The sequence below is a fragment of the Trichosurus vulpecula genome, chromosome 5 (assembly GCF_011100635.1).
Source record: "Trichosurus vulpecula isolate mTriVul1 chromosome 5, mTriVul1.pri, whole genome shotgun sequence".
Classification (NCBI taxonomy): Eukaryota; Metazoa; Chordata; class Mammalia; order Diprotodontia; family Phalangeridae; genus Trichosurus; species Trichosurus vulpecula.
The window spans coordinates 166,799,408-166,813,892 of record NC_050577.1 but is presented as its reverse complement, the minus strand read 5'-3'; the positions used below and the strand labels follow the sequence as shown (position 1 = coordinate 166,813,892).

Genomic DNA, 14,485 nt, shown 5'->3' with positions numbered 1-14,485 from the left:
GTTTTGTTTACATTCCTACATGGAAAGATGATGTGTATAATTCATGAGACCTTAGTATTAGGGTAGCTGAAGGGAATAGATATAGATATATATATATAGAGAGAGAGGGAGTGAGTAAGAGAGAGAGAGGGCACAGGGTGAGTTGAATATGAAGGGATGATATCTTAAAAAAATAAAATTAAGGGATGAGAGAGGAATATACTGGTAGAGGGAGAAAGGGAGAGATGGAATGGGGTAAATTATCTCGCATGAAAGTGGCAAGAAAAAGCAGTTCCATAGAAAGGCAAGAGGGGGAAGGTGAGGGAGAATGAGTGAATCTTGCTCTCATTGGATTTGACCTGAGGAAGGAATAACATACACACTCAATTGGGTATCTTACCCCACAGGAAAGAAGGAGGAAGGAGATAAAAAAGGGGGGACAATAGAAGGGAGGGCAGATAGGGGGAGGAGGTAATCAAAAGTAAACACTTTTGAAAAGGGACAGGGTCAAGGGAGAAAACTGAATAAAGGGGCATAGGATAGAAAGGAACAAAATATAATCAGTCTTTCACAACATGAGTATTGTGGAAGGGTTTTACATAATGATACACATGTGGCCTATGTTGAATTGCTTGACTTCTTAGGGAGGGTGGGTGAGGAGGGAAGAGGGGAGAGAATTTGGAACTCAAAGTTTTAAAAACACATGTTCAAAAAAAGAGTTTTTACATGCAACTAGGAAATAAGATATACAGGCAATGGGGCACAGAAATTTATCTTGCCCTACAAGAAAGTAAGGGAAAACGGGTTGGGGGGGGGGAGTGGGGTGACAGAAGGGAGGGCTGACTGGGGAATGGGGCAACCAGAATATATGCCATCTTGGAGTAGGGGGGAGGGTAGAAATGGGGAGAAAATTTGTAATTCAAACCCTTGTGAAAATCAATGCTGAAAAAAAAAAAGGCAGCAGGGTCACACAAGACATAAACCAAGAAGAAAAGAATGACTCCAAAACATCTACAAGCAAAGTCTCAAAGAAAAACAAAGTTTTGGCACAGATTCAATTAGAATTCCTTGAAGAAATAAAGTGCTTTTTAAAGAGTTAGGATATTCTTTTTTAAATAAATGAAATGAAGGTACTAGAAGAAAAAATTGGAAAATAAATAAAAGCTATGGGAAAAAGAACTGGAACAGAAATTAATAGTTTGGCACAAGAGGTACAAAATCTTAGCCAAGCATCAAATGCCCTGAAAATCAGAATGGACCAAAGAGAAAAGAATAATTCATAAGAACAAGAAATAATAAAAACAATAATTAAAAACAATATAAAAAAACACGGAAAAAATAGAAGAAAACATAAAGCATCTTGTAGCAAAAATTACCCTAAAAAATAGATTGAGAAGAAATAAATTTAAGAGTCAATGGGCTACCTAAACACCACAATCAAAAGAGCTTATACATCACATTTCAAGAAATCTTAAGAGAAAACTGTCCAGATCTCATAGAATCAGAGGGCAAAGCAGAAATAGAAAGAATCCACTGATCACCTCCTGAAAGAAACCCCCAAAAGGAAAACTCCTAGGAATATTTTAACTAAAATCCAGTGCTTCCAAAGCAAAGAAAAAATACAGCCAAACACCCTGAAATAAAGAATTCAAGTACCGAAGGATCCACAGTCAGGATCACACACAATTTTAGCAACCACCAATCTTGGAGCTTGGAATATAATATTCCATAAGATAAAGATGATAGAGGTTTATGATCAAGAATAACTTAACTAGAAAAACTAAGTATAATCCTACAGGGGGAAAAAATGAAATAGAGAATGTCTATGCATTCCTGTTGAAAAGAACAGAGCTATGTAGAAACTGTGAAGTTCAGAGAAGTTAAAAGAAGCATAAAAAGATAAACACAAATGAACAGTTAAAAGAGACTAAACAAAGAAACTGCTTACATTCAAATATGGGGAAATGATACATGTGTCTCCTCTGAACGCTATTCTCATCAGGAGTCATAGGAGTCTAATTAGACAAGGTCCAGGAGTGGCTCTATTATGTCTATGTGATTATAAAATGCAAGGAGAAGAGAAGACAGTAGGGTGGGGGAAGGAAAGGAAGATTAGGGAAAATTATTTCACATAATTGGGGTGCAAAAGCAGACATCAATACAAGCAAGGAAGAGGAAATTTAGGAGGAGCAGCTGACACTTGAATCTCACTCTTATCTGAACTAGTCAAAGGAAAAAAGAATATACATATACATACATACATACACACATTTGGGTAAGGAAATACATTTCACTCAATAGAGAAATTGAAGGAAAAGGAGAGAAAGGAGGAGGGGAATTACAGGGAGAAGAGATTAAGGGAGGGATTAGTTCAAGCAAAACAAACGAACTAACGCTGTATAAAACTATTTACAACTCTTTTTCACACATCAAAGAATGGAAATCTGAAGGAGTGCCCATAAATTGGAGAATAACGGTGAACAAATTATGGTTTACAAACATGATAGAATACCATTGTGCTATAAGAAATGATGAAGGGGACACCTTCAGAGGAACCTGCTAAATATTAAAAACAAAAACAGGACAAAAATTTTATTGGGAAGTATTGCTTTGCTATTTTAGAAAATTGTAAGACTTCAAAAAATAATGAGTAGTGCTTCATTCTTGATTCTAGAATTGAAATATGGTACTCCTTAAGCATAAATGAAGGGTAACCAATCAATCAACAAACATTACCAAGCATTTATTACGTGCCAGACTTTAAGTACTGGGAATATAGATGAAAGGCAAAACCAAACACAGCTCCTGTGCCTAAGAAACTTAAATTTTAATAAAGGAAACAACATGTAAATAAAAGGCATATCCAAGATACAGAGTAGGTAGAAAGTTACATTAGAGGGGAAGTGGCCATTTGAGGATAACGAATTCCTGACTGAGAAATCAAGTTATTATCTTTGTCATGCATTGCTACCCCTCTCTAGGAGGCAGTCTTATTACTCTGTGATTTTTCTGTTTCATTCATAGTGGGGTCTTTTAATAGCTTTTACCTTGGTGGAGGTCATAATAACTATATACACAAAACAGTAAAATGGCTTTAATTATAACAAGGTCACTAAAATAGCAAAAAGAAACCCACCTCATATTCCAGTAAAGGTAATAGGAGAAAAATGGAATGATGTAAGGAATGACAAGCATGGAATTACCCATTTACATACCCCAAATAAAAGAATCAAAACAAATAAGAGTAGGGTTAACATTTTAATTAACTGAAAATTATTGTGCAAATATTAGGGGCTGCGTAAATTTTTTTCTTTTATTTCATTTGCCTATTTCCTAAAACTTCAAGGACATCTGAATTATAGAAATTTAGATTTGAATGTAAACTTAGGTGTCAACTCATCAGTTCCCACCTGATTGCTCTCCTGGATTTCATGATCCTCAGAAACTTCTTATTCTGCAAGATGAAATCAACTCTAGAGCTCAGATCCCTGTATTCTCTGTCCCTGGTGAGGATGGAGAGTGAATACTGGAGAGCTCCAACCAGATCCTCCACCATTGAAGGAAAGACACTCAGGGAATTAATCTATTTCCCACCTGGCTGCTCTCCTGGATTTCCTCCCGTCCAGAATCTCATCATTTTGCAAGATGTCTGTAACTCATACCTCCTCCAATCATATTCTGCCTCAGCTGTTGGACAATATCATTCCCCGTGGCTGATCCCCTCCCTATGTGTCTTCCTCCATCACACTGTAACCTCTTTAAGGTCAGAGACTGTCTTATGACTTTATTTGTATCTCTAATGCTTAGCACAGTGCCTGGCACACGGTAGGTGATTAAGAAATGTTTATTGACTGATTTATTGATTCAACTGAATTGGTCCCCACACTTTGCAGGTAAGGAAACTGTCACTATCTTGCTCTACCATCACACTTTCCAACAAAGTTAAAGGCAAATCAAGGTCTCTTTATTAGTCTCACAAACAACCTGCCACTTTTTGTCTTGCTTAGCACCATTTTTAACATTTTGAAAGTACACATAACAAAAGCAATGATCTGCATAGCATCTCAAGGTTGTAAAACACTTAAATCACAAAGTATTAGAGATAGAAGAAATGTTAGAATACTCTAGTTAAAACCTGTCATTTCATAGAAGAGGAACTGAGGTCCAGGGAGATAAGAGATTGGTTCAAAGTGCCAAGTTAGCTAGAGGCAGAACATAAACCCAAGTTGTCTGACTCCAAGGTTTGGGTTCTTTTTCCATGGGGCCTCAACCCTGGAAGATTAGGCAGGGCAAACATCATATGGATGAGAAAACTAAGAGACAATCACAGAATTAATAAATCCCTGAGTCCAGACTTGAAGCACAGCATCATGGGATGTGGTGATAGCAAGGCCTCCTCTAGTCCAGCTCCCCCACTTTATGGACACCAAAGGCAAGGGCTCTTTCTACAACACAAGTCCTTTATATCTAGCTGTCATTGACACCAAGATTTTACTAAACTGCTCTATAAGGAAGTATATGTTCACTTGCTAGTGACACCTTATTTTCAGAGCAGAAATAAATCCTATTGATCCCACAAGAAGTGAACATGTCCAAAACAGAACTCATTACCTACTCCTCCTCTTTCAAACTTCCCTATTTCATTTGAGGGCACCATCAATCTCCAAATCTACTAGCTTTGCAAACTTGGCATCATCTCATATATCCAGTCAGTTACCAAATCTTCCTTTTTTTTAGCTTCACAACCCCATTTTCTTTCATACTCTTCTCACATTACTCATAGTTCAGGTCCTCCTTACCTCTCGCTGGGATTGCTGTAATGGCTTCCTAATATAGATGCCTTTCACCTCTCTATCAGGGGCTGGGTAGCATGTTTCATTATTTGTCCTAATGGGCTTCCCTACCTCAAGCATCACCCTGCACCAATTCAGCCCTCAACAAAACTGGAAAAGCGATTTTTCTTAAATGTAGGTCTATGTTACTAACCTGCACTGGCTCCTTATTGCCTCTGGAATCAAATATAAACTCCTTTGATTGACTCTTAATGCTCTTCACAACCAAGCTCCAACCTACATCTCCAGAGACATAGAACGTACCCACTGTAAGGAGAGTTTCCTTCTTGGCATTTGTTTCCTTAGCACCTCACATAGTGCTTGGGCTCTCCTTATTCAACTTTGCTTCATGGAATCCTTTACCTACATCAAGACCCAGCTAAAGTATGTAGCCTCTCATGATCTCAGCAGCTAAATATAACCCAATGTTTACTATGCATTTACTCTATATACACTTATGCATATAGGTGTTTTCTCCTCGTAGAGAACATAAGCTAATTGGGACTAGGGGATGTTTCATCTTTGTTTTTTATCCAGCACCTACCCCAATACCTTGCACACAGGAAGACATCAGCTTTAGACAGAGGGATCATGTCTCATTCAACTGAATAAACATTTCTAAAGCAAGCACCTGTATGCAATGTTACTGTGATAGGTTTGGAGGGAAAACAAAAATCTAGGCAAGAGATGATTCTGCCCTATCAAAAGAATAGTTTAATAGAACAAACACAAACTACTAGAATACATAACACTACATAATAAATATATTGGGGAAGAGTCAGAACAAAGTGCTACATGGAGTTGGGGGGAAAGGTTATTGCTGATGGGAAAGAATTTTAGAAGGGCTTTAGAGGACAGGTAGAGATTCACCAGGAGGCAGCTAGGTGAATCAGTGGATATATCAATGGGCATGGAGTCAGGAAGACCTGAATTCAAATCTGGCCCCAGATATTTACTAGCTGTGTGACCATGGGCAAATCAGTTAAGCTCCATTTGCTGAAATCCACTGGAGAAGGAAATGGCAAACCACTCCAATATCTTTGTCTAGAAAACCCCATGGAGCACTGGAGTGCTAAGGTCCATGAAGAGTCAGACACAAACGAATCAACAACAACAACAAAGGGATTCACCAGAAAAGAGAGGAAGGGAAGATATTTTAGACTGAGAGAATGTGGTAAGCAAGGGAAGTTCACGACAGGCAAAAACATTGGATAGCTAATAGAGAAGCCACTGAAGACTTTTTGAATAAAGTGACATGACTAGATCTATGCATATTTCAATTGAAAACAGTAAATGCCTACTATGTATGAAGCACTAGGGATAGAAAGACCAAAATCAAATACCCCCTGCTTTCAAGGAGCTTACATTTCATCATTTAAAGGAGTTAACATATACTTTTTGAGATTCTCTGAGTGCCTCTGAGGTCAAGGGAGTAGGGACCAACTATGCCAAATTCTACAAAGTGCTTAAGAACAATAAGGACTCGGGGGCGGAGGGGGAAGCTACTAGAACCACTGATGAGGTCACTGAGGAGCACTGAAAAAGCAAACTGGGTAGTGACAAAAGCTAGATTGCAAGAGGTCAAGAGGAGAGTAGAAGTATACACAAGTGGTTAATAGTGAAAGGGGAGAGAGAGGTGGGGTGGAAACTTAATGGAGTAAAAGGACCAAGGGACAGGATTAGGGAGACCTGAGAATATCTATGGGCAGGTGGGAAGGAGCCAGGGCAAAACAAAGACTGAACATGGACAAAATAAGAAAGAAAGCTGCTGGAGTGAGGTGCTGGAGGTGACAGGAGGAAATGGGAGCAAGTGCACAGTTATGGCAAGAGGGGTGCTTCTTCTGGGATGAGAGCAAAGGAAGAAAGAGTGGGGATAACAGAGGGAGGAACGAAGGTGAAGGAGCTTCTTTTGGATGGCCGCAATCTCAGTGTAGCAGGAAGTGAATTAGCTGCTGTAACTATAAGGGGTGATGATCGAGTTGGATATTTGAGAAGTTTAGAAAAGCTCTGGAATAGCTACTGTAGAGAAGAAAATAGGGAGTCTTAGTATCTTCCTCAGGTCCTAGCACACCATTCTATACACAAGAGATGTAAATGTTAGTTAAACAGAATTTAATGATTTATTTAGCAAAACTTTGAACCAAAAGATGACTAGCTGGCCTATGATAGATATAAAATCAGCCAGCTTAGAGCCCAGGCAAATAACAACGAAGTGCCAGCATCTCAAAATTTAAAAACAAACACTCCCATTCCAATTTATATGTAACTTATCTATGTTAAAACTCTTGTAGATGACTAAGGTTTTCAATATCATCAATTCTCTATGCACTGAGCTTTCCTAAACCCTTGCATGTTGATTTCCTGTCCTTCACTATTTAGAGATCTTCAGGTACAAAGATGGAGAAAGCTAACAACTACATTGTGGTGACATACACATTTTGTGGGTTTTAAGATTCTAGTCATGACTTTATTGAATTCAAGACACAAGAGACTCCCTTTCCTCCTACCTGTTCGGTTGAGCCTTGCCATGTTCATCATTGCTTCTTGATATGCCAACTCCACATCTTCCTGGGTGACCACAAGTTTAATTTTATTCCATTTTTCTGGCTAATTGGAAGTTTAAAAAAAAAGATACAAATGCCATTTATTTTATTTTCTTTCAACTAGTGACAAAGAGAGTTGTTTTTCTTTTGGGGGTATTTTTTGCATAGAAACTTTCAGACAGTCTTTATTCCAGAGGTTTTTACTTCTGTAGCTCGATATATAAAGTATATGTTTTTTGGCTTTCTAATGATTTTTTTCTATGACCAGTATTTTGAGGTGTCCATCAGACACTGCATCATGAAAGCCTGCCCTCCCTCAACTCACCCTTTTGTAATCAGATATTGCAGCTCACAGGATATGTAAGACCAGCAACTGACTGTTCGCGTGTCCTGGCAGAGGAACATACTGGCTGCAGTGTGTAGGCAAGAAAAGCTGGGTGTTAAATACAGGATTGTAGCTCCCCTCTCGTGGGGGTGCAAATCACATTCTTAATCACGCCGAAACTTCAGCTGACTTTTGTCTTCATTATTCTCATTAAGTGGTTGGTTCTCATCTTGTATGTTATGATTATATAATGGTCGTTTAAAATTCCTTTACTGTACGTTTTGGGGTAGCTTACTGGTCTACCCTTGTTTATACAAGTTTCAATGAAATCACCAATGAAAATCATTTTGATAGGCTGAGACCACTGGTTAAAAGAAAGCAAAGTTTCTATCAGAGCAAACACACACACACACCCTCCTCACGGACAAGCTCTGTGTCCAAAGGAGTAGTGACAAGAGAAAAATCTTTCTTCTTTCTTCTTCACTCTACTCTCACAGTAACTTAGTAAAGAAAAACTCATACTGACTTTCTCCTGAAAATACATTCCCCTGACCCTTTAAGTGGGACACATATATCAATGTAACTGAATTTTGTGGGATCTGAGTAAGGACTAGAAGTTCTCTTTTTTCTACTACAGCTAAACTGGAAAAGACTAGGGGACAGGAAAGGTAAGACCTAGAGGGAGAAGATCCCACATATTCTGAGGTTTTTACATCATTTCTACAACTTGCTTGCTAAAATACTCCAGACCTGGAAGATGTTTTGTGTAAAAGTAACTCAACAAAAAATACTACTGTTCTGGTCTCCCAGTCTAATATAGAGATAATGATACACAACAGCTAAGCTCTTATTTATCATCTTGAATGAGGACAGGAAAAATGACAAATGAAAGTTGCAGCCACAAGAGAATTCCTTGCTCTGTCTCTCAGGCCATGATATACCTTGTTGATGAATAATACAAAGTTATTTATTTCTCTCTTTCAACTGTTTTTTAGGACTGATATGGCTTCAGGTGACAGGTAAGGAAAATTAAAACTTCCAAGATGTGTGACAATCTGCAATGATCTTACTAATTTGTGAGTTGTTACACCAATGAAAGAACCAATCTGAAATAAAGTATGGCTGTGGCTCAGTGGAGAAGTGACTCCAGAGAAATATCTTAGTGTTCTAGATTTATTCCCTACTAGTGGCTTACACATCAAATGCTCTTAGTTTACTAGAGGGGGAGGGGGAGAAAAGAACTTAAATGATCTTGATTGCCATTGGTCCTACCTCAACCTGATACACAAAGCCCACTTTTAAAATCTCACTGCTTTTTGAGTGATATACAAGGTAGGTAGATACAAGATACCCCTAAGATGACCAAAACACACACACACAAACACACACTCTCTCACTCTCTCTACCTTGAAAAAAAATTTCTTTTGCGAACCTTTGTCTATGGTATATTTATTTAAAACAATAGCTGACACACAACAAGACTCTAATGGAATGAAAGAATGTGGACAATTTCTAAGAGTTTGTTTTAACAGGGCTTAACCTACATTATCATTTCTGTGAGTTAAACAAACAGATGAGATTTAGAAGACTTGCTGAAAGCTGAAATGAATACTATGGGAAGTACTTGCCCTACAGAGTGTTTTTTTCCCTAGTCTCCAAACTCAGTCATTTTATAGAAAGGAATCAGTATCCATTTAAATAACTACAGATGCATCTGTGTATAAGCACAATGTAACATAAGGGAAATAAAGTAATATTTATATACACAATTACAGTAAGAGTGCCTCACTGATATATTCATTCAAATTACTTTATAAGCATCTTCCCCAAACTTACCCTGATACTGTATATCATGCTTACATTTTAATTTTTTTACAAAATCACAAGAATATTTGTATACACAAATCTAGTTCACTTACAATATCCAGCCACTGATGCACAGCCACGGCTACTTGTGTTCCCAGGGGCTTTGTCAACACAAGCACATCTCCTGGCACTGCATTATCAGGCCTAAAGAAAAAAAATGTTAAATCACTAAAAAAGTTTAATTCCAATAAAGTGTACATAGGGACACACACTCATGATAGGAAATATTACTACAAACACATTTTTTTTACAAATATATATGTATTTTTCCCCTAATTTTTTTAAAAATCATGTATATTTGCAACTTAAGGTAGAAGGCAATGCAAGGCATTTTTTTTTTTAAATTAGGAGTCAATGTTCAGAAAATGACAAGCATCTAAACAAAGGCCAATCATCCACTGAGAAAACTGGTACTTCCCACCTGGCTAGGTTTATGAAAAGAAAATAAATCACTTAGTTCTGAGCCCCTAGTGGCACAACACAAAAGGCTATTTTTTTCATTAACAAATGTGACAAACGACTGCCTATTCACTAGATCTTATTCAAATTAATTCAGATTTAGGGTTAGGGACAGGGGACTAGGCAGTTTTCTTTAAAATTTTTTCTCAAATCAATTTGATGTATTCCCTCAATCCTGATAGATCTGTGTAGCCATAAAAAATCCAGTGGAGACTTTTACAATACCATATGCCTGTGAATTATAGAACATATAAACTAAGAACTAACATTATAGCTAATTCAAAGGTCAATGAAAGTATGCATGGTGTGTGTAAGCATCATGTTAATAGTGACAAACTGCATTTGAGAAGTAGCATCAAAGACTGGATCAAGAACATGGTGACTGGGAGAGAAGGTAGGTCAGTCGCGCATTAAGAATTATGGAATAGAGAATCAGTCTGAATAGTCTATTAAATTCCCCCAAGATACTCAAAAAACAAAAGGAAGACTTCTAATGAATGGATAAATCCTCTATGAAAGATTTATGGGAAATTATGGATAGGAATAACATAGGATGAAAAAGAACACATTATCCCTAGCATTCATAGGCAAACCTCAGTTCATTATGAATTTTAATGCTTCAAAAAATACTGTATACCAGAGGTGTCAGATTCATGTCCTACACTGGTTGAGTCAGATTAAAATATTATTGGGAAATGTAACAAAATAAATAGAAGTACAATACCCTGGTACAGTCCTCTTGCAGTAATCAGGTTTCTCCCCACTCCAGTACATCCTCCACTCAAAGTGATATTCCTAAAGCACAGATCTGACTATGCCACCATGTCACCCTCCTACCTCTATTCAATAAACTCCAGTGGCTCCCTATTACCTTCAGGATCAAATATAAAATCTTCTGTTTGGCTTTTAAAGCTCTTCAAAACCTAGCCACATTCTACCTTTTCTAATCTTATACTTTCCTCCTGCCATATTCTCTGTGACTCAGTGACATTGGCCTCCTTGTTGCTCCTTACACAAGACATTCCACCTCCTCACTCCATGAATTTTTACTGTATCCCGTGCCTGGGATTCTCTGGTTCTTCATCTCTTTTGGATTCTCCCAGGGCCCAGCTAAAATTCCATCTTTTATGAGAAGTCTTTCTTGACACCACCTGCCCCCACACTTACTGCTAGTGCCTTCATTCCAGTTTATTCACTTATTGTTTGTATATAGTTGTTTCCATGTTGTCTTCCCTAACTATAAGTTACTTGACAGCAAGGACTGATTTTTGGCCTGTTTTTATGACCCCATTACTTAGTAGAGTGTCTGCCACTGCATTAGTAGCCGATTAATAAATGCTTATTGATTTGACTTGATTTGCTCTCTATTTTTGTTGATAGCCACCAGGAGAGTTGGCCGTGAGAATTAACTGCTATAGCAAAATACCTTCTGGCCATTCTTACTTGACAACATATCCTAAAATCTAATTAACATTGTGTTCTATAAAACTTGCCTATTCAGGTATATATTTTTTAAAGTTAAAAAGGAAAGTCTTCTGAGACACTCATTTCAAACAGAAATACGGAACATGAAAAGCATAAATACAATTATTGACATAAAAATAAAGATAAATCCTATATGAGGAAAGGTATCTCGCAATGGTCCTAAGAAAAGGGGCAAAGCAGCTTGGACCAACAAAGAATAATAAATATGCCAAGTGAGATTTGACATTAGAAGACAATTCTTGATTAAAGCTCAGGACTTAGAGAAATGTAAATTAAAACAACTCTGAAGTACCACATCACACCTATCAAATTGGCTAATATGACGAAACAGAAAAATTATAAATGTCGGAGAAGATGTGGGAAAATTGGAACATTAATGTATTGTTGGTGGAGTTGTGAATTGATCCAACCATTCTGGAGAACAATTTGGAACTGTGCCCAAAGGGCTTTGAAACTGTGCATACCCTTGGATCCAGCAATACCACTTTTGGTCTGTATCCCAAAGAGATCATAAAAATGGGAAAAGGACCCACATGTACAAAAACATTTATAGCAGCTCTTTTTGGGATGGCCAAGAACCGGAAATTGAGGAGATGCTCACCAATTGGGGAATGGCTGAACAAGTTGTGGTATATAAACGTAATGGAATATTATTGTTCCATTAGAAAAGATGAGCAGACGGACTTCAGAAAAACCTGGAAAGAGTTGCATGAATTGATGCTGAGTGAAGTGAGCAGAACCAGGAAAACACTGTACACAGTAACAGCAACATTGCAATGCCCAACTTTGATAGACTTAGCTCTTCTCAGCAATGCAATAATCTAAGACAATCCCAAAAGACTCGTGATGGAAAATGCTATGCACATTCAGAGAAAGAACTATGAGGTCTGAATGCAGATCAAAGTATACTATTTTTCCTTTTTTTTTTTCCTTTCTCGTGATTTTATCCTTTGGTTCTAATTCTTCTTTACAACATGACTAATGTGGAACTATATTTAATATAATTGTACATGTATGGCCTATATCAGATTGCACACTGTCTTAGGGAGGAGGGAAGAGGAGAGGGAGAAAATTTAAAACTCAAAATCCTGCAAAGGTAAATGCTGAAAACTCAAAATAAATAAATATTTTAAAATGTTTTTAAGAAGCTCAGGACTGTCAAAAAAGTTAACTCACATGATAAACTCGTTAGGTTGACAAACTGTTGTAGCCACTCCACCCAATACGATCCAGGGATTCAACACTGTTTGGCCACCAGTTACAGATGTTCCCGCTTCTTCTGCAGCATCTTTAAAACCCTGTATAATTAGGGGCATCACTTTGTCCCTTTCCTACAAATTAAAAGGGAACAAATCAAAAGTGAGTAAACACAGAGGAACAAAGAGAAATCTAGCGACAACTTCATTTCCTGGAGAAGACAACCTACTGGTTCAGACTTTCAGGCATAAAAAGCACTTCCTTCAAGTTCATATAATAGGCAGAACAGTTAACACAAGCCAAGAATTATTATTTTGTAACCATTCTGTTAAACGTAGGAAGATGTTCTGAGTAACAATTTGTAGCATAGTTAAATAGATAAAGCTGTAACAGGGTTTTTAAAAAAATTTTTTTATTCATCTTCACAACATCCCTCACAACAGCTGAAAAATATTTTTAAAAGGGAATAACTGAGCTGACTGGATAGCAGTTTTTGTTGTTTCTATTGTTTTCTTATTTGGGGGAGGGGACCCATGATTTCATTGGTGCTGGGAAATCCTGCTGTAGAAATGCCTTCTACTAATGCAGAACAGCAGCTCATTTGTAACAGCCTCAGAGAGCTGGCAGAACAGTCAAAGCTGAAGAACATTCGAAGGGGATGCTGAAGACAGGACTGCTATTCAGGTATAGGATAAACCCCAAAGGACCTTCTAACTCAAAGATTCTAATTATTTCATCCTGCAACCAGGGCCCACCCACAAATAAAAGTTAATCTGTCACTAACTTTGGCTGCTGTTATGAAGTAGGTGTCAAAAAAAAATTAAAAGCCAAAAAAAAAAACCACCCACCCACATAAGACTAAGTGGCTCTATGCAGACCATCTTTATTCTGGTTTTGGTTCCTTATATCTCATTTATTTTCTTTCTTATGAGAGGGAAAAAAAAAGTGCCAATTCCCAAGTATACCTGAATTCTGCTAAAGCAGAGTAACCCAATAGATGTAGACTTTAAGACTGTTCCTTAGAAACTCTGGCACCTGATAACATGGAAACCACTGCCTTTAATACAAAGAGCAATCCAAGACCTTTCTTATATGCTGACTTACAAAACCCAGGATGACATAAGAGCCCAGGACTAGAAGGTAAGAGGCCTTTGTTCTAATTTCAGTTCTAAAGTTAGCTAGGTTAGTGATCCCTGGGCATGAACCAGCACCTTCAGGCTTTAATGTCTTCACCTGTAAGAGGAGAGGGTTGGACTAGCCCTAAGAATCTACGCTAGATCTAGTGGAGACTAGCACTGAACTAAAGGGAATCTAAAAGCCATTAATTAACCGTGTCATCTTGGGCAAGTCACTTTGTCCCTCTGTACTGAATTTCCTCATCTGCAAAACAGAGGTAAAACAGAGTTGCCCTACTTACCTCACAGGGCTGATGTAAGGGTAAAATTAGGTAAGAGATGTGACTGTTAGCTTTGTAGCCTTAGGCTAGTCACTGCACTTCCCCTGGGCCTCAGTTTCCTCATCTGTAAAATGATCAGGTTGGACTAGATGAGCTCTAAGGTCCCTTCCAGCTCCAACATTCTATGATTTTATAAAAGTGCTTTGGCAAAGTAACTAACACATAATAATCCATGCAAAAAATACTAATGCAGCAACTACTCAAGGTATTAAGTGGGGTATACAGGGATGAATAAGATGTGTCCCCTGCCTTGTCTATTAAGAGAAAAAAAAGACATGTATAAAAAACTATAGTAAAAAATGTGATAGGTGCTGTAATAAAAGCACAAAGTGCTATGGGATTT

At 37.7% G+C, this 14,485-nt stretch overlaps 1 protein-coding gene across 4 annotated transcripts in view; it reads right to left on the bottom strand.

Annotated features, from left to right (window-relative positions):
* The window catches only part of SEPHS1 (selenophosphate synthetase 1), a 41,077-nt gene that overhangs the window by 9,446 nt on the left and 17,146 nt on the right, over positions 1 to 14,485 (bottom strand). For all 4 annotated transcript variants that reach the window (XM_036761162.1, XM_036761163.1, XM_036761164.1 and 1 more), the window contains exons 5-7: positions 12,666 to 12,820; positions 9,599 to 9,689; positions 7,319 to 7,418 (exon numbers count right to left, since the gene is read on the bottom strand). In XM_036761162.1, coding sequence (XP_036617057.1) covers positions 7,319 to 7,418; positions 9,599 to 9,689; positions 12,666 to 12,820 — 346 coding nt within the window. The remainder of the gene's footprint in view (positions 1 to 7,318; positions 7,419 to 9,598; positions 9,690 to 12,665; positions 12,821 to 14,485) is intronic.